Source organism: Photinus pyralis, unplaced genomic scaffold (assembly GCF_008802855.1).
Source record: "Photinus pyralis isolate 1611_PpyrPB1 unplaced genomic scaffold, Ppyr1.3 Ppyr1.4_LG1, whole genome shotgun sequence".
NCBI classification, from domain to species: Eukaryota; Metazoa; Arthropoda; class Insecta; order Coleoptera; family Lampyridae; genus Photinus; species Photinus pyralis.
The window spans coordinates 8,073,947-8,093,303 of NW_022170249.1; the positions used below are offsets into that span (position 1 = coordinate 8,073,947).

Genomic DNA, 19,357 nt, shown 5'->3' on the forward strand with positions numbered 1-19,357 from the left:
TTGGAAATTTTACCATTTTCTTGTGAACACCGTGTACCCGTATCACTAAATACAACTTTCTTATTATCAATATCAAAGTAGCCCTTTACTCGGTTTAAAATTATTTCTCAAATGTATTTCCTAACTTCAAAAAACAAGGTCTGGGCCTGCCTTATAGAGAAGTATTCGGAAAAAAATTAATAAGATGGCAACATTGACAAAAAATCGAAAAGCGAATAGCGTTCAATTTAAAGGGTTAACAAGTGACATTCAAACACGTAAAAATATACAGGATGTTCTATTTAAAAAAAAAACAGTTATTTATTTACACCGTAAAAGTGAGACACCCTGTACATTCAAAAATAGTTTCTATAGATGCGCAACCATCTATTATTATACACATGCACACACGGTTTTTTAATATTTTTTACGAGGTATGAGCTATGCACACACGTTAAAATGAAACTTTGAACTGGCCACGGCCAAGGAACTCGTCCTAATTATCAAAAACCTATCACTTAAGAAATCGCCAGGCGACAATACAATACCAAATATCATATTTTAAAAAAATTACCAAAAAACGTCCGCGTATTTGGTCATTTGCCTAAGATTAGGGTATTTCCCAAATATATAGACGGAAACATGCAACAATACTAAACTTAAGTTCCCTAAACCGCGAGAGTAGTAGAAAGGTAGTAACAGCTCAGAACAATCAGTTTACCATCAACTATTTCGAAGCTCCTAGAAAGAGTAATTCATTTTTGCCTTAATAAAGTACAAGGACTGGCCATTACATTCAATTCAGACAAGGTTATCAACTGCAACACGTCGTTGACCATTGAAAGATTATTGAGTAAAGAAATCTATCACTTAAAATTTTTCAGTTTCGCCAACTTAAGAATGACGAAATATAAGTAAAATAATACCAGATTTCGAGGAAATGGAGTGAACTTTTAATTAAGATTGTAGAAAATTTACGACTTTTTCCGTAATTTTTTTTATTGAAAACTCTAGCCATTTTTATTAATTTCATGATCATACATTGGGGGGCTTATTAACGTCATGTACCCCTTGGGGTTGTGGCATTAAGTTTCAACCCCAATGTAGATTTAGCCCTAGTGGTTAAAAGGTAGTGGTACAAGACTTGTTATTTACGATACAAATTAGTGCAAAATGAGTAGAAAATGATGACACAAAAATGTTTAAGAATCTGGGATTTTGGCGTTAAGTCGCAATCCCAATGCAGATTTGGTCCTAACGATTAAAAGGTAGGGGTACAGAATCTGGTATCCGTTGTACAAAATTAGTAGGTACAAAATTTGCTAATCTTATTAGTGGAGGTTACTACATAATGAACTTCTTTTAAATTTGGTTTTATTGCCGTGGGGCTATTTTACGCTCGATTTTACGTTACTAGCGGCACTCCACTACAAAATGTCATCTTCCGGCTAGGTACAGTTGTGCATTCTACAATTACTTAATATTAGTCAAAATTAGTCTTTAATAAAAAACTGTCAAATGTTACTAGCTTAGCGAGATTGTGAAATGTTGTGACATTATAATTGAAAGTAAAAAAACTGTAGTTTTTGAAATGAGTGTAATATATGCATCTATGATGAGTATAAGTACCTAATCAATACGTCAAGAGGTCTTCTCAATATAAATATTAAAAGATCAACTGAGTGATGTCTTTGTAAGCTTACGTCTTAGCGGGACGTAATCTTTTGATGTTATCCTCCCTTTTGAGAAGTTTTACTTCCTACTCTTCCTGTGGAATTATCTGGTAATCACGTCTCTCTGGCTCTCCTCAAAATCCTCGACGGATAATAAAAAATTACTCGTGCAAGCTTGGAATTCTACATTACCCTTAAATGCACACGACTCGATCGACGCCGCCGTAGTTGGCAAGTGTTGGAACTACGAGGGTTTTATTTTATTTTCAACACCTGCCGTAGACTACATCGCGGATCCTGTAAGGTTTGCGAAAATTTAAAATTAAGAGAGGTCTTATGTAAATTTTCATATCGTCACGTACAGCCATAAAATTTTAAGCGTTAGCGAAAAACTGCATTAAATTTACTCAAATACCATTAGAACGAACTGAATTACGCGCGGCTAGCTTTATAGGTATAGTCCTAAATTTATTCCCACTATTCATGGCGGAGACGGTCATGACACGTCGCATATTTTAAATTAAACAGCATTATCGTCTATGTAATACTAAAATCATATTTAAAGGAACTTTTTTATAATTATAATTACACAACCGCGTCGATTTGAATTTCATACACAAATACATAATCAGCAGAAATATATTTACGTATAATCAATTTACCGTTCAGTTATATTCATCCCGAATTTTAAAAAAAAGTTCGTTTAAATAAAGTATACACTTTTAATTATGATTCTCTCGTTTTGAAATGAATTTTGTGGAAAATGTATAAATAAACCTCGTATTAAGGTTTAATTAGTTTTCAACTCATTTTCAGTATTTACTCAAAAACCTATTCTCAATATGCAAATAAATGTAATCCTTTAACTTTAATTGTCAATGAGACCTAATTAAAGACTCGGGCTAATAAACCTTAAACGTTGTTTACTTGTACTGCAAATTTCCGATTAAAATACTTAATTAAAATTTATNACAAAGGAACAGACGGAGAGACAACCGGCAGGCGACAGATAGCAATGCAAAATTATAAAACGATCTCTAGGATCGTTAATAAACGGCAAAAGTGTAAAATTATGGAACATGTGAAAAACGGTTTTTTGTTTTTTTTTACACTAACTTTTTTTGTAAGCGGTACAGAAAAAAATCCTTCCTTGGTACAAGACTCGACACCATAACGAACCAAATAGCGAAAAAAGTAGAACAATAGCTCTTAAGATAAAAACTAGTAGCGTCGCAAAGTTAGCGGACGGAGCGGACGGACGGACGGACGGACAAAGTGGCCACAATAGCGCATTTTTTTTTTATTTTTGTGGAAATGCGCTAAAAATAAGATACCAGTTATATCAACGGTTTTTGTATTTTAATCAAATAGCCTTGATGAATGAAAAAAAAAACAAAATCTATTGGAGGCAACAAAAACAATGAGATCTCAACTCCTCGGACCAAAAGAATTCACCCAGGTTGTATTCTTTAATACAGCAAAAATTGAACCAACAGGGACAAAACAAACATCTTAGATACATGCCGCGCAAAGTCACGACATCTTTACATTTCGTCTTTATCTACTGTTTTTGTAACATTTTTCTTTGATAACAGCAAAAAAATGTTAATAGCCATACATAGAAGAAACCGAGGAAGACTTTGGTTAGAAATGTTGGAAATGCTCTTTTCGATTTTGTATAAATTATTCTAAAATTCTCCCCAAATCACTTGGCAGTATTAGTGTACAGGTCAGTTCAATTGTTTAGTCATTACAGCGATGGTGCAGCAATTGTTGTGATTGTAAAACAATTATAGAGCAAGTACCTAATAATTGAATCATTTTAAAGGATCTCAGAAAAACTAGAAAGTAGTGTTGTCTACCCCTGAAATTTCAAGGCAAAAGTAACAGTATCAATGTAGAGAGTAAGAAACAAGTAGGTATGAAATTGTATACACAAATATTCATATTTGGAAATTAAGAAAAAAATGTCGGTGGAATTCATAAATGAAAAAAAAATGAATACAATTTTAGCAAGTTAATGCAAAAATCAAAGTTGTTCGATCTAACCAGAATTAACATTGATTTTCCTAGATTTGACTACTGGAACTAACAAAACAAATATTTTTTCAAAATAAGCTAAGGGCCTAAAAGGTTTAGAGAGCAACATCCTTCCGAAATTACTTTAAATTTTCGAGCTATTATCTAGGGATTTCAAAAATTAGGAACTGTCTGAACTTGGCACCTTGTTTCTCTTGTACTGATTATAGTACTAAATAACTGGGCTTTCAATCTAGAACTGTAGAAATTTTATGGGTGCATCTCTTAACTGCTAGTCCTCTGCGAACAATACCTCAAATCCGGATACTGGCTCCAATACAGAGGTATCGAACCACGAATTTGCACAAAGCTCGCTCTATCACCCTGGCACTCCACAATCTGTTCGGTTTCGACGAAATTTGCTACATTTCCAACATTATCCAAACCTCGGCGGAACAGTCTTGTACCGGGTCGATTGATGCTTCTTCTTGAAATGACGGTCCAGGTAAAGTTGTAACCGTTGATCGAAAAGTCATTAATCGCCATAAACCCATGCAATAGTGGAAGACAGAAGTTGTGAATTTCCAGACGAAATATCTGTTTGATTAGATTGGAATTCCATACGAAGCGATGATCGGCCCTCTCAAATAAGGAACGATTCAAAAAGTCGGGCTCCATTAGATGTAACCGTTGCATTGTATGAGTAAGATCGTAAGTGTAACTAAAATACAAATACGGAGTGTCCAGTACATTTTTAATCATACTCAAGTATGAATTGTTATCATCTAACTGCTCGGCATTCAAATGGAGAGTACTACGATTATATGGAATAAGCTCACTGGAGACAAGGCACCAAACTGCATGACCGGCAATTGATCCAACGTAAGTGCGTTTCGTAGCTATGATTAGATACTGGCCGGCCAATAAACGAACGCTTCCGAGTAAACCACAAAACTCACGAGAACTTGTAGCAACAGGAATATCATTTACATTACTCTGCAAAGAGAGCGATTCGGACACACGATCCACTACCAAATACTTGGAACTCAATTTAGGACAAATGTAAAACTTATCCGGAGTTATAAACCTTAAAAACAGAATTTTAAATTCTCTCTCTACAATGTTATATTGTGTATACTTACAAGTTGAAATCATCATATACATCGGAGTAAAACATGTTTAGTAATCGCTTAGAATCAACTTATACATTAAATATTAAACTACAAAAATTATAAATAACAATATTAACTATTCTTTTTATAAAAGTACAAGGGTGTTGTAGATTGTAGATGATTCATTTAAAATTATTTATTTTATAGGTTTAGGTTAACTTGTCAGTGTCACTGTCATTTAATTTTTATCCCAGTAGACAGTAGTTCCAAAACAATTATGTTTTCAGTACGATATGTGTCCATGCGAGCATCTTTCTGAGCAGTGTGGCCTCATGCCATCCATATGCTCCATGTGTGATGCCCGCGATGTTTTTTCCAAATTATCATTGGGCTGATCGGGTTTAATCAGATTGGTAGATTTTGCTTTAGCAACATTATTGCCACAATTGTTTCCAGCAAAACGACTTCATCCCCTTATAGTTTCCAGGTAAATTTTTACTAATCTGGTGTATTTAGTTCAAATATGGCAGACCTCCTAACAAAAAATAACACCACTCTGTCTCTGTAGTTACTGTATTTCTTAAATAGCAAGAAATGAAATGGTTTTCCTTTTCAATAGTTTAAATTGTAAAACGTAGATGTCTCTACCATCAAGAAAAATGAATAAATGCCAATCTTGTAACCTTTATATAATCATTATCAGTTCACTATCAAACATCATTAGGAAATGTAGCCCATAGAAATAGAGGTTTATTGCGCGTTGCTAACCAACGAAACCATTCTGAGCTTATTGAAATAGTGATAATCAGCCCTGTGATGTATCACTAACGCATACCTCACTAACGTTAAACAGTATTATCTTTGGTTAAACTGAACTCGCATGTTATCTGTCAAAAATGACTTTTTGCCTAAACTAAATTACGCAAAAAATCCTGTGTATTTAAATAGATTTTGAAAAGTATTTTACCCAGCTCTGTCCCCCGCCGCATCTTGGTTATACAGTGACTACACAGTACACACAGTGGCGACAAGCAACAATTAGCTCTGCCCATCGCCACTCCGAGATTCACATCGCATCACTCCTATCTCTTTTAGTTCTCAAAATACTCCCGATTAACATTTTGGCAAGTTTGTATTGTTAGAACAATACATTCAAATGTTTTGCTTAAAATCGATTAAACGAGTCAATACAAATTACTCGCAGATAAAAACTAAACTGTAAACACTTCTGTGCAGTGCCAAGCACAGTTAGGGTCCCTTCGCATGCATCCACTGAATAGTACTTTTCATTGAATAAGCACCTTATATTCAAAATGGTACTTTTCCTATTTATTTAGCAACGCTACAACAGCGCCACCATGCGTACCTCATGCTAGTACCTGATGAACAATGAACTTAGGTACAATAGAGGAAAAACCCACAAAGGAACAACTGGATGTACCCACTAGTGCTAGAGAAACGGAATCGAGGACTGTTCTCCACGCTGTTCGACGACTCATAAGGTGATGGTGATATTTTTTTCTTATTTTCGTGGTTAATAATGACAAGTGAACTCACACTGCCAAACTCTTAAGACTAGTTGTATTCCGACCACCTGTTTTATTGAAAAATGTTTCGCTACAACCAAGCTTAAGGGATTATTTTAAATAAGAACATAACAAATATTTGTTTATTTTCTTGCAGAAATTGTTAATAAGATGTCAGATTAGATTTGTCATAAGAGAGATGATTAAATACATTGAGCATTCAGATTTCTAACACAGATACCTACAAACTATCATTAACAAGAGCTTCCTATTAAAAATCACCGGGACATGTTTATACAACAACCATAAGACATTTTGCAGTTCTTCACAAGTGCGTCAATTCGATTTTGGTTACACAAGTCAAAAAATGACCTATAAATTTTGAGGTTCACTTTCCGTTGTCTTAAGGTCTACGGTTACTGCACCGCTGATAGTGGTCACATGACTGCCAATACTTAGTGACCCGACCTTGGCTCTGTTGTATGCACTTAACGTATTCTGTCCCAGAAACCTGAAAGTAAAAGAAAACGATTAGTGATTTGCTTAGAATTTGGAATAGGATACCTAATGCAAATGTAGATTACAAAGGCAGCTAAGCTGGCACTGATCATTCTGATGTAGGGATCATCAAACAGCTGAATTACAGTCCAGGCAGCAGCCACTGCCGAACACAAACACGTAATTATCAGAGCAGTGCTACTCCAATGATGTGCCGTAAATCCCTTTTCCCAGTCCAATTTGTTGGTTTCCTTAACTTGATATGCCTGCTTGCAAACTTTACATTGTAGTGCTTCAGTGCTACCAGATGAACTTTCCATTAACCATCTTCTCAAACACTCATGGTGTACACTTGACATGTCACCAATACACCCGCAAGGTTGTATGAGTGGTTCCGGCTTATCCAAATCGTAACATATCCAACATTCCTGCTTATCAACAAACGTCTCGCTTTCCGGTAATATTTCACCGTTATTACTCTTATCCCAAGATTTTTGGTCCAATTTCGCTAGTAATTTTCGTGGATTCAAAAGCCACAATTCGCCTGGTGATATGCAATTCCACAATACGGCGGGAAACCAAACTGCCAAACCAATTTCGACAACACGAAACACGACATCGTGAAAATTTCGGGACTTAATTGGCACCTTGGTCTTCCAAAATTCGGATAAGGTCTCGGAGAATAAAAACCCAACTATAATGATCGACATTAGGGCGTGGCTAAGCAGTCCGACACGTGACTGATGTAACTGAGAATTGTTCACGAGAGGACTCATGTTTGTCGTCTGGAGTGGTTCTTCCTCGGCGCCAGCGATTTGAACGTGACTCTTAATGAATCCACCTCGTACCTACAAAACATGATAGAATGTAACAGTTAAAAAAAATACCTAATGGACATTTTTAAAAGCAATGAATTTTTTATTAGTGCTAATTGGAAACCTATGGTGGCGTGCGGATATGCGTTCAGGAAACTTCTCCTTCTTTAATGATAATCCAAAAACTGGTATATTACTCAATGAACTCAGACATACACATTGCATTAAGATACAAGTAACTGCATACTAGACACAGGAAGTGCTGTGGCTGTTGAAGTTAAAAAAAGTAAAACAAAAACAATTTAGCTAAATTGAATTTTTTCTTTCAGGTGTTACCTGATGATGACAGCTTTGCTGTTGAAACGCGTTTGATCTATTATTGTAGTTTATTGATTATTGTTTACTTTTTGTCAATTGGATTCACCAGGTTGGTAGATTTTGGTTAGTTATTGGCACAATTGTTGCCATGTTGAATTATTGCAACACTAGTGTGCCACTTAATGCCATAAATGCGACTTACCTTAAAAAATACTTCAACTCCATATATAAGGAAAAATATAACTACAATAAACAATAATACTGCGTAGCAACCATTAAAAATATGATTGTAATAAGAAACATTTTCAATAGGCGGTTGTACCAACTGTGTCGTTATAACTTCGGCCAACAATAAGCCATAACTAATAATGTTGAACACCAAAAATCCTATGAAAGATTTAGAGAGAAACTGTGGTTTTTCCCACTGAATTCCAGGTATATGGAAAACCTACAAATATGATTTCAATCAATATTTACACCTTTCACTAGTTCTACTTACTTCTGCCCAAAAGCAAACGATTAACGACGATCCTGACATAAGCAGAGGATAATAAGCAGATAACAAGCTATTTGCCCATCCTGACTTAAAAGTATTCTGAAACTATAGCATTAGATGGATAATGTTTCGTTTGATATTTACCGGTGAGGTAAAATACGCTCCTCTGATAGCACTGGCAAGAAATGTTAAAAAATATAGCAATTTTTGTGTCGTTATTTTACACGCCTTAAGAAATGTAGGCGTTTTCAAGCGCTGATATTCCGACACAATGCACATCAGAAGCTGGATGGTAGAAACCAACGCAATTAGCAGGAAAACTCCTCCTATTCCTGCATGGTAGGGTAAGTTGGGACCATCGCAGTGATCGCCAGAAAAACGTATCTCGCACACGCATGTTCCGTTGTGACATTCTCCCCGACCAGAACAATCGCTGATACAGGCAATATCAGGCATGAGAAGTAGGTGGCGGATCATTACAATATTTCATCCAACCTGCAAGAAGAGTTAGTTTAGAGGATAAACATCAACTATTATTAATAACAATAATAATAATCAATTGTCCTATATTGTACCATACATAACATAAGGTCAACACCCCGTCTATTTTCTCATTTTCTGTCAACTTGGTGTCAACGTGACATATACAATGTGAACAAAACAAATATAATTTAATGCCTTGACCTCGGCCTTGACTATACTTTTTTGTACTTCTTTGTTACTTATAAGTTATTATGTTCTGTGCTACTGATACTGGCACTAACCCTCTCCTCTAATCCCCTGAACTTACCAACAGAACAGAGAAATAGTCTAAGATAAAAAGCTATGGCGCCTTACTACTTTCTCCATCATCAAACATAGTGCAATATCTATACGAATTCACATTCAAATGACAGAGTTACAGAGACACCGCAATGCCTTCTATATGCGAGAATAACTACAAATGTTGCTGAATTCTTAAATAGTATGCTATGGTCCGATGCCAATGGAAGAGGAAAATATTGTGGGAAATACTTGTAAATATAGTTTTAATCTAAACAAATCATGTTTCCGAATTCTTCATAAAAGACGACCAGCTTCTTTTACAAAATTAGAAATATTTACAATAGCAGTAGGATTGGCAACACTGTTGTGCTATACTGAGTGTAAATTCCACTATACATATAAGAATGTAAAAAAATTGAGTGCTAGAGGGAATCAAAACAAGCACTTTTTCCAAATAAACCAAGGGTTGCATTCCTTCTTTAATTTTTTCTGGGCAACCATAACAGATAGAAAGACTGGTGGTATGTATGTCTTTCAAAAGGTTTTGGGGTATGCCCTTTCTCATATTACAAAAACATTTTCAAAATTCCTGCCACAAAAGAGCGCACCCACTAAAAGGAGATGCGAAAGAAAATTCTGATATCGACCAAATTTAATATCTGGGGGCTTTTGAGAATTCGAAAAAAAAATCCACTACTGCAATGCTTGGCCGGACACCGAAAATTGAGAAACTTCCACAAAATTTGATGTGTACATACTTGATGAGTTTAAGGAACAAAATTGTTGAACAGTTTTTTTAAACAAAAGTTATACTCATTTGAAAATTGGTCCTTCAGTTACAAAGTGTCCCCCGTCTACTAGTGAGTCATTTAGCATGTATTTAATTGAAAATGTCGCAAATAACACAAAAATAACGATTTGATAAGTCTTTCTAGTAATCGAGATAGTTAAACTAGAGCACGAACATACAGATAGGATCAACTTGATTCAAAATACCTTAAACAAATTACTCAAAATAGAAACAAATCATAATTACATTCATCCGTCTGTGTACACTTCAAACGGCTTATAATTATAACACTGTACAACTGTACTGTTTATAAAATATATCACTCTACATGTATGATCCAAAAATAACTCAGAAATGCGGTCTTATCAGTGCAAAGAACACCTACAACGCTTCTATAATTAAAATAAAAACAATAGTATGACGTAATTTTTCTATGATAAGAAACTATCCACTACAACAACGCAAAATAAGTACCTAATTTTACAATTTAACAAAATTGAACAGCAATATAGCACTACAAGAGAAGCATTTATCAATATTTATACAATATTGAATATACCATCATTTACTGTCTAGACTAGACAAACACACCCGTATGTAGTTTATTTATTCAGTTTACGTACATGTTTTTTGATTAATGCAAACAAAAGCAGTAGTAGTTCAGAAATTAAGAGTTTACGAGAGTTGGTCAAGTTAGATCTACGGACTACAAATTGACCCGATGGTCCACGACCACATTCCATCTCTCTTTTTCAACCGATTCATAAGATTTTGAATTAATGAGCAAAATTAATGAACGAACCATTCGCAATGCATAAAATTAATAGGTGAAATTAGTCTGTACACAGTATCGCCATCTATGTAACAGCGAGGCAATTGGTTAATACAACAACTTTCAACGTCAAGGCGCGCACATTTAGGCGTATCCAGTAGCTGGCGCTAGTCGCACCGGCCTGCCAATTCTTGGCTGGCAAAGCCCTCTACCAAGGTGGTTTACAGGTATCGAGTGGCTGGCGCGGTTGTATGGGGAAAGGAGTTGGCAACTACTGGCAAGACTCGCTCTCTATTTGTTCCAGCGTCGGCGGCTAACGCTGGACTGGCACGAAAAGTATTCCCACAATGCCAGTACTGGATACCTCTAAACGCGCCTTAACCTTGCAGCGCAAGTACAGAAGTCAGGCCTTAATCCTAAACATAGGTTCTCCGTTCATAAGTTTCCGTTTGTCCGTTAGCCAATCAGGTGAGGTTATGTTTGTTACATTATCAGTGTTCGGCTACGTCGTTTTTCACGGTAATAATCAGATAGCAATCATCATAATATACAGGGTGGTTCAAATTCGAGGGACACCATGGGGATTTTGGGAACTGTAAGTAGTTTAAATCTAGCAAAGTTGCGTATTTTGATGCTTAACAAAATGCAGTTTTGGAACTTAAAGAATTCCGACTACTTTCGGAGATATCCGGAAAAAGCCGAAACTTTGCAAAATCGTTTTTATTTTTGACTGAAGTTACTTAAAAAGATATTTCAAAATAAATGATTCATTATTATGGCCACTCCCCCCCCCCCTACAAGATGCTACTTTTAAATTTTAAGGTTGACGTTTCGTCTCCAGTCAACAATGATCAACTTTGTTTTTTCTTATGGAAGTAATTTTTACTTTTTGTCAATTGATGGAGAATTTTATTCTGATTTCAAAAATGTAAACATCACTATCTTTTAATCATAAATAGCGCTATTAATTCGTAAGAACGCAAGCAACTACGTACGTACACTATCTAAGACAAAGTTTTCTAGGAAAAAAAGAAAATATTTGAATAGGTAATTAAAAAAATTGTGATGTTTATATTTTTGAACTCTCTTTTAAATTCTCTATAAAATGGCACAAAAAGTCAAAAATAACTTCCATAAGAAAAAAGAAAGTTGATGGTCAACCGGAGACGAAACGTCGGATTTAAAATTTGAAACTAGCATCTTGTAGAGAGAAAAAGTGGCCATAATAATGTGTTATTTATTTCGAAACCTTGCCAAATTTAAACTACCTATCCTCTTACAGCTCCCGAGATCCCCATGGTGGCCCTCGAATTTGAATCAGCCTGTATACTCCATAGATATAGCCACCCCATTTACTTGCAATAAGGAGCATCTGTGCCTGTGCCAACGCACTTACCACACTCAGACAGAGAAAACCATATTTTACGACTTTAGATTGTGTGAAAACTTACAAACAAGTGGTATGTACTTATTTGTATAGTGGGTTGGGTTGGTTGTATACAGTTGTATAGCGGTTGGTAGAGCAGCCATTGTTTAAACTAGTAAGAGCAAAACAAATTAATGAACCTCGTTATCTAAAAACACACGTTTACCCAAATATATACTTATACAGGATACAGTAACTAAGGTAAGTATATACCGGGAGATTACCAACGTGGGATCTGTGAAGAGAAAAGTTCAAGGTTGAGTACCACAACAAAGGTGTGGTTCATACTAAGTAAAAGGATACGATCGAATCGAAGTGAATTGTAGGTATGCTAAAACGGGTATATTCCAAGTAAAGAAAAACTGACTTGAAGAACATGAGGAAGCAAAATAATTGCTTTTTTAATACAATACCATGTATACTTACTTTGATATTTTGAAGGAAAATTAGTTTTCAAATAAAAAATGTGATTTCAGATCAATGGCACTTTACAGGTACCTACTCAATTAAACCCTCTAGTAGAGAACGACCGCATACACAAACTAGCCATTAGCTATTAATCCGTTTAGAAAAATGGGTTAAAAGGGCAAAAAATTGCGATTTTTTCGAAATTCCATGTTTATACCGCACATTATGCGCGCTTTAAAGCAAACGTTTCTACAGGGTGAGTTTTTTTCTCGTATGCGAACTTACTCATTTTACCGATTATATTAATTTTAGAGGTACTTTGAAAGCGGAAATTAATCAGCATAAAATTATGTATAACTTTGCCCATTTAAGCGACTTTGTATCTCATACGATTTACGAAATCCCCATAGTGAAAGTGGAAAAACAACTCACCTCACCCTATATAACTACATTAGATGCAATCTTTTGGCACAATACTGTGTTATCGCGGTTATTTGCCGAGAAGATTTCAATATTTACATACTTGTATCTGAGCAACGTTTTCAGCGGGTTTATGGTAATGTAATTAAGATAATGATATATCTATGTTACTTCAATCCCTCCGACCGTTCATCTTATGGTTTGACATCTCGGCACTGAGACCGTAAGACAGGCGAAAGAAATAGTACTTTGTGTACCAAGGCGGGAAAGTGGTTGTTTTCCGGGGCGAAGGAAGATATGGCCAGGCGAGGCCCAGGCGAGGCGCAGCCGAGGCTGGCCACTTCCTGAGGCCCGGAAAACAACTTTCGTGCCGTGGTGCACACAATATTTTTTATCCTATACACTTACATTTAAAATTAATCCCTCAACAACGTCCGACCGCAAGCGCTTGAATTTGGATTTGCTTTAACGCGTCAACGTGCACGCGTTTGTTTTGTTTATTTCCACGTTTCCTGCTGACTACGCGAAAAAAATTTTACGAAACGGTGCAATCTAAGTGGGCTCACGAGTATATTTTTTACTCGTAGATTTACCCCTTTCCCTTATAATACAGTTCAACGCAAATTCAAATTCTAGCGCGCTTGCGATTGCACAGTGCGGAGTCACCGAAGGGAGTCACGATGCAACAGAGCAGAGGTGCAAGTGGAGAATACCGATCATGTGCGAACTGAGTTGACATTTCCGGCCTTTCACTGGCGCGTGATTATTTCCTTAGAAAATAACGGGATTTAAGGGGTTGTAATTAATACCAGGCGCATTTGAAATTATTACTGGTCTTCTGTATTAACAAATGTGTTTTAAAATTGAATGTGTGTTTTCAGGGACAAAATCACACCGGTTACATTTTAAATCCTTCGCAGTATCCATGTCTTGTCAAATGTTAGATGCTTTTAAGACTGGATTTATGCTTGGCGACGAAAGCGCAATGGGCACACTTTAAATCCTTGATGATCTTGTATTTTAAAAAAATGTGTTTTATAAATAGCTTTATTCATTCCTTACAGTCACACTGGACACATTTTAACTTCGGGGTAGTCTCGTATGTTAAAATGCTACTTATTGCGCATAAGCGGTGTTCTACTTACAGTGCAGAGTACATGTAAATCTTGGTGTTAAATGTATTGACACAGATGCTCGTTATTGAAAGTAAATGGAAGATTATGACTTAGGTTTGAAACGTTTGAATTGGTCACGTGATGTTGGGAAAGTATTCAAATTCACGAAACATTGATAGGTATATAGAGAGAGGTTCGCGGTAATTAAATAAATTCTTGAATTCAGTAAAATAAAGTGAACATAGGGTAAATTTAATTATTAAATCAGTGTTGACGATTTTATGTTTCTTATTTAATTAAAAAGAAATAACTTCTTTGACATTTTATTACAACCGCGCCATCTAGCTTACATAAGGCGTATTTTTTTTCTCGCCTAGCCGACAAAATTGAATTTTCTCGCTCCATGCGTGCAATTGTCTTCTTTCGCGTCCTCACACAGGCGAGAAAATGTAAGTTTCTCCTTGTATAGGATAAACAGAGTTTTGTTCAAAAATGTCGTGCCTGCACAAGCGCATTGCAGAATTATTGGGACACATGGAGTAGTATTTGCAGAAACAAGTAATATAATTTATTATCTATTAACGCTTATCTCAGCCAGAGATATCAAAACGACCTTCAAGATCGCGAATACCCGCACCCATCTAATTCATACACTATAAAATAAATAATGCAAAACACTTCTCTTTAAAATCTACATATTGTGACAATGAACAACATGAATATAGTTGCAAGTATGTACCAAATTCCTGAGCCTTAACTTTAAAGAAGTGCGACTATTAAGTTAAAATAGTAATCGTAAACGATTTACAAAAAGCCACATGAATGGGCTTTGTCCGAAAAAATAGTCCAGTCGAATTCGTTTTCAGCCATTTAACCAAAAAAACTGTCATTTTTCCATTTTTTCACAGCAATACTGGGTAACGAATACCATTTTGGGGCATTCAAAGGTAAACCAAGGGCCAAAATCAAATAAATATTGGGTAAAATAATATGTATGAAATATCTAAAGAATCCATTTATTATGGTCTGACTTAATAGTATTGTTTGCCATTGTTTAAAACTCTTTACAGCTTGATTAAAAATGAAACTTTATATAAATAATTTTATCATGTACAAATATATTTAAACACAAAAGTAATAGCATATAACAATGAGATATAATAATGTATGATTTTGAGTTAATGTTCAATTCGGTGGACTGAAGGACCATAGATTAAGTATAACTTTGGCGAAATTAAAATTTAAACTGAGCCATACAAAATACATCAATAAAACGTTGTGGCACGTACCTTGCTTGGTTTTCGGTTTCGTATCTGGATAGGTTTTCTAGCGGAAGCCCCCAACTGGATCCTGATATCTTCTAGTAACACTCCACTGTTTAGTACTTTTGGAAGTGTATATACTTAGATCAACTGTATGAATGTAAAACAGGCCTTCCACGTGCATTCACTTCATCGAACTTTGAATTAACGCCACGACTTCGAACTTGGAACAGAATGTTGAAACACCACTTCCACGTTCGCACATGGTTCGTACAAACTTGGCGAACACATACAGGTACGAATGTGCACGCGAAAACAACGATATGCGTTTTCGGTTCCTCATATACTACAATGCGTAAATTTATTTCACTTATGTCTTAACTCCAGGAGCGACAACCACATCCACGCGCCCAGCATCGCCCCGCGCCAAGAATTTAGGATTGGCAAAACTCTTCGCTCCGCACCAAGAACGATGCAAACTTTGCGCGATGACCCCTTCCACGTTCGAACTTGGTCTGTTTGTAGGAGTGTACACTCCAAGTTCGATGAAATGAATGCACGTGGAAGGCCTGCTTAAAGCAGAACAAATGCCTGTCCATAGAAACTACCTTTATCTGCAATCTCACTTCTATTACTGTTTGGAAGCAATTGTGCGTTTCGAGCTGACGTACTGATGTTGTACTTGCATGGGATAATTATTTTTTGAAATAGCGCAAAACAAACTGAGGGTGATACAAATATTAAGATAAAAAAATTCAGAAAACAGTAATTCATTTGATTCAATTGATTTTTTACTATAATTTTTTTGCGCACTTTCCAACATGTTGAACGGCCACTTTCTCCGTCCGGCCGTCCGGAAGCCTTAACTACTCCTACAGGTTTTAAGATATTTGGTTCGTTCTTTCTGCATTTTGTAGCTTATAGATCTGGCACCCGAGCCAGGAAAAATCGATTAATTAGCCCATGCGCAATGTCAAGTTTCTATTTAGTTATTTTTTGAAGTTTTAACCAAAGATTCTTCTAGTCAAAGCAAACATATCGCATTTTTTAAACAAGTTTTTTATTTATAAGAATATTTATGCCTTCGCTTATTTTCCTTTGTGCACATAAGTAGTCCGCTATGACTTTTCTGGAAGTACTGATCAAAGTGATCAATTCATGGAGGATTTTAGTGCAACGGCATTAGTTTTGATCTTTTGGTTCAGTTACAAAACTTGCCTATTATTACTCTAAGAATTCAATTTTAGAAGTCGAGTGGACCCCGCACATAAGAACACGCCCAAGACCATAACAATCTTAACATTGTAAATATTGAAATTGATGGAGCCGATTACAGAAGTACAATCATAGCGTAACCGCAAGATCTCGTGCGCAAGACTAAACTGCGTCCTAGTCCCTCTGTTGCTTGTTGGTCACAACTATGCTTCTTTTGTAAAGTCCTTCAGCTCCAACGTCGCATTTACTTTAATCTAAGAATTCAATATTGTTGCTTTAATTGGAACAAATTTGATGACCTTTTTTTTGTCTGGGAAAGGTTTCGCCCATCGACTGGGACGATTTCACCATATGGTGATATGGTACAACCACGATTCATCAGCTGTTATGATCCCGACCTTCTTTCAGGCCTGCGTTGGGCGCCATTTTGCAATAGTATAACAAATTTTGGAGCACTCGCGCCCACCGCCCTAATGGTGTCAGAATATCGGATAAATTTCCTGGAAAATGGCAAATTCCTCCAATATGTATTCTCCGAGGTATTCTCGAATGGTTGTGCGCAAGTGCACCATTCTGTTGAAACCAATAGTTTCCGACATTTCTTTTTTTACGGGCCATATAAAAAAATAAAGTTGATGATGATTTGTCCGGAACGACACGTATTGAAAATCTCTTAACGCTATCTTGTATAGACCTCAAAAAGTGGTACCTAATCTGTTGTGTTAAAATGAAATCGGCAAATTTCCGTTTTACTTACTTACTGATTTATCCTAGGATTTATCTTCGAAAGTACATAATCGGAATTTTCTGGTTTTCTTTAACGCATGATCATAACTCATTTCTATTAAATGAGTAATTTTTTTATTGTTTTAATTTGTAAAACAACAATGATATTATTTTTCTTACCTAAATTTCGAGCTAGATTTATACGGATAATTTGTTAAACTGTTTTCGTCAAAGTATTAGGCATTGTTTAAACACGTTTAGTTCAACCGTACCCTTGTAATAAGAAGTTGTAATTCTTTAGATACAATAAAAGATAATCATAATAATAAATAAACTTTTTAAAAGCGCATCTTTTCTCCAAATTGATAATCGTCGTATCTTCTATGGTTTTGGAGATAGTAAATAGATTTGAGAATGCCAAATCCGTTGTAAGAAAAGCGAACGACACCCTAATGACTCAATGAACCTTTTGAGCACATTTTCAAACGAAGTTGGGTGCGCTATTGCAGCCACTTTCTCTGTCCGTCCGTCTGTCCAAGGCCTTTAACTACTCCTACAATTTTCAAGATATTTAGTTTGTTCTTTTTGCATTCGGTAGTGTATAGCTCTGGCACCTGAACCAAGGAAAATCTTAACGATTAAGCTGCACATCAATGTCAACTTTCTCATTTATTAATATATTTTGTTGAAATTTTAACCACCGATACTTCTAGTAAAGGCCAAACATATCGCGCATAGTACAAAACAAATGTGCGCATGCGCAGACTGCGCAATGCCAACTTCCTCATTTATGGAAGTCTTTCTTTGTTGGTCTTTTCGGAAAATGCGCTGAAATTACTCGCCTTAGGGCAAAAACCTTTTACTTGTTTTAACATCTATTCTTTTTCTTAATGCGGTTCTATCACCAATAACCGACCTATTCCCGCACGTTCTAAAATTAATTGATCCGGTAGTATTCGTGTTGCCGGTGACAAAGAGATTTTATTAAATTGTATGAAATTGTAAAAGTGACACCAAGTCGCGTGTACCACGTACGGTTTTAGGTAATCGAGGTTTTAATTGTTATAGCCGAACCGGATTGTAACATCGGGTTGTGATTGGGAAATTCGAATGACTTGTTAGAGTTACTCATGAAAAGCACACAACGTGGACATGATTTTTGTAGTGCTAACTTAAAAAACTTTCAAGGCCCAGGGTGATTGTAATCGATCTTTCCGTTGCAATTAATAATAAATATCGAAACCTATTAAGAAATATGTAGAAGCGATGTAATATAACATTTTATAATCGGTAACTAATAGCTACATTGACGTATTGTGGATAATTGATATTTGAATAAACTCGTCATAAAAGGCGCATTTCTTTACGCTTGATGGCTTACACGCATACCTACAATACAAAAAACAATACAACTGAACCAGAAACACCATTTACCCATCGTTTTGCGGATCTTGATTATAACAGAGTGGCTCGCTCTCATCTTCGGCATTGTTTCAACCTAGAGAAACAACACCCCCCTGTAGTTTACACAATATTTTAACCATTGGTGCTTAAAAAAACAAATGCAAACAAGTTATAAATCAGCATATGCATGATGAAAGCGCATTTTTGGTAATATCGATCAGTATTTGATTAGCGAAGTTTAAAATTATCTATCTCATGAGTAATCTAACTCAAAATAGACTAGAGCCTGCACATCTACACTATAGCAGAAAGCTTTTAGTGAAAATTTGAAATCTCTAGCCGAGTCTCTAGCTATTGTAATTGCTGAGATCTCAGCCGGACAGCCAACCAGCCATAACGAATATAATATGCGCTAAAAATTAAATCGAAGGGCAACTTTTTTTAAATTATAGATATTTCAATCAAAGGTGCCTCTGATGTACCTACCACCCATCCTCGCATCCATCTCTAAAAACAAGTCAACACCTATTGAGAACCTGTTTTTGTGTTTCCTGAAAAACGTCAAATACAAAAATTCCTGCAATACTTCAAACTCAAACAAATTGAACTGGCACAATC

General features: G+C 35.8%; 2 protein-coding genes across 3 annotated transcripts in view; both read right to left on the minus strand.

The window, feature by feature from the left end:
* LOC116158681 (phosphatidylinositide phosphatase SAC1-like) overlaps positions 1-5,047 on the minus strand; it is a 31,307-nt gene extending 26,260 nt beyond the window's left edge. Inside the window, exons 1-2 of the mRNA XM_031471504.1 lie at positions 4,814-5,047; positions 3,985-4,758 (exon numbers count right to left, since the gene is read on the minus strand). Coding sequence (XP_031327364.1) covers positions 3,985-4,758; positions 4,814-4,848 — 809 coding nt within the window. The 5' untranslated portion in view covers positions 4,849-5,047. The remainder of the gene's footprint in view (positions 1-3,984; positions 4,759-4,813) is intronic.
* A 1,391-nt stretch (positions 5,048-6,438) lies between these two features.
* LOC116158682 overlaps positions 6,439-19,357 on the minus strand; it is a 19,357-nt gene continuing 6,438 nt past the window's right edge. The window contains exons 2-8 of one of the 2 annotated variants that reach the window (XM_031471506.1): positions 18,877-18,884; positions 15,199-15,202; positions 8,581-8,932; positions 8,440-8,535; positions 8,143-8,388; positions 6,874-7,655; positions 6,439-6,820 (exon numbers count right to left, since the gene is read on the minus strand). In XM_031471506.1, the coding sequence (XP_031327366.1) occupies positions 6,682-6,820; positions 6,874-7,655; positions 8,143-8,388; positions 8,440-8,535; positions 8,581-8,913 (1,596 nt within the window). In that variant the 5' untranslated portion in view covers positions 8,914-8,932; positions 15,199-15,202; positions 18,877-18,884 and the 3' untranslated portion in view covers positions 6,439-6,681. Of the gene's footprint in view, positions 6,821-6,873; positions 7,656-8,142; positions 8,389-8,439; positions 8,536-8,580; positions 8,933-10,237; positions 10,258-15,198; positions 15,203-18,876; positions 18,885-19,357 lie in introns of those variants that run through there. The other variant, XM_031471507.1, reaches the window with a different exon arrangement.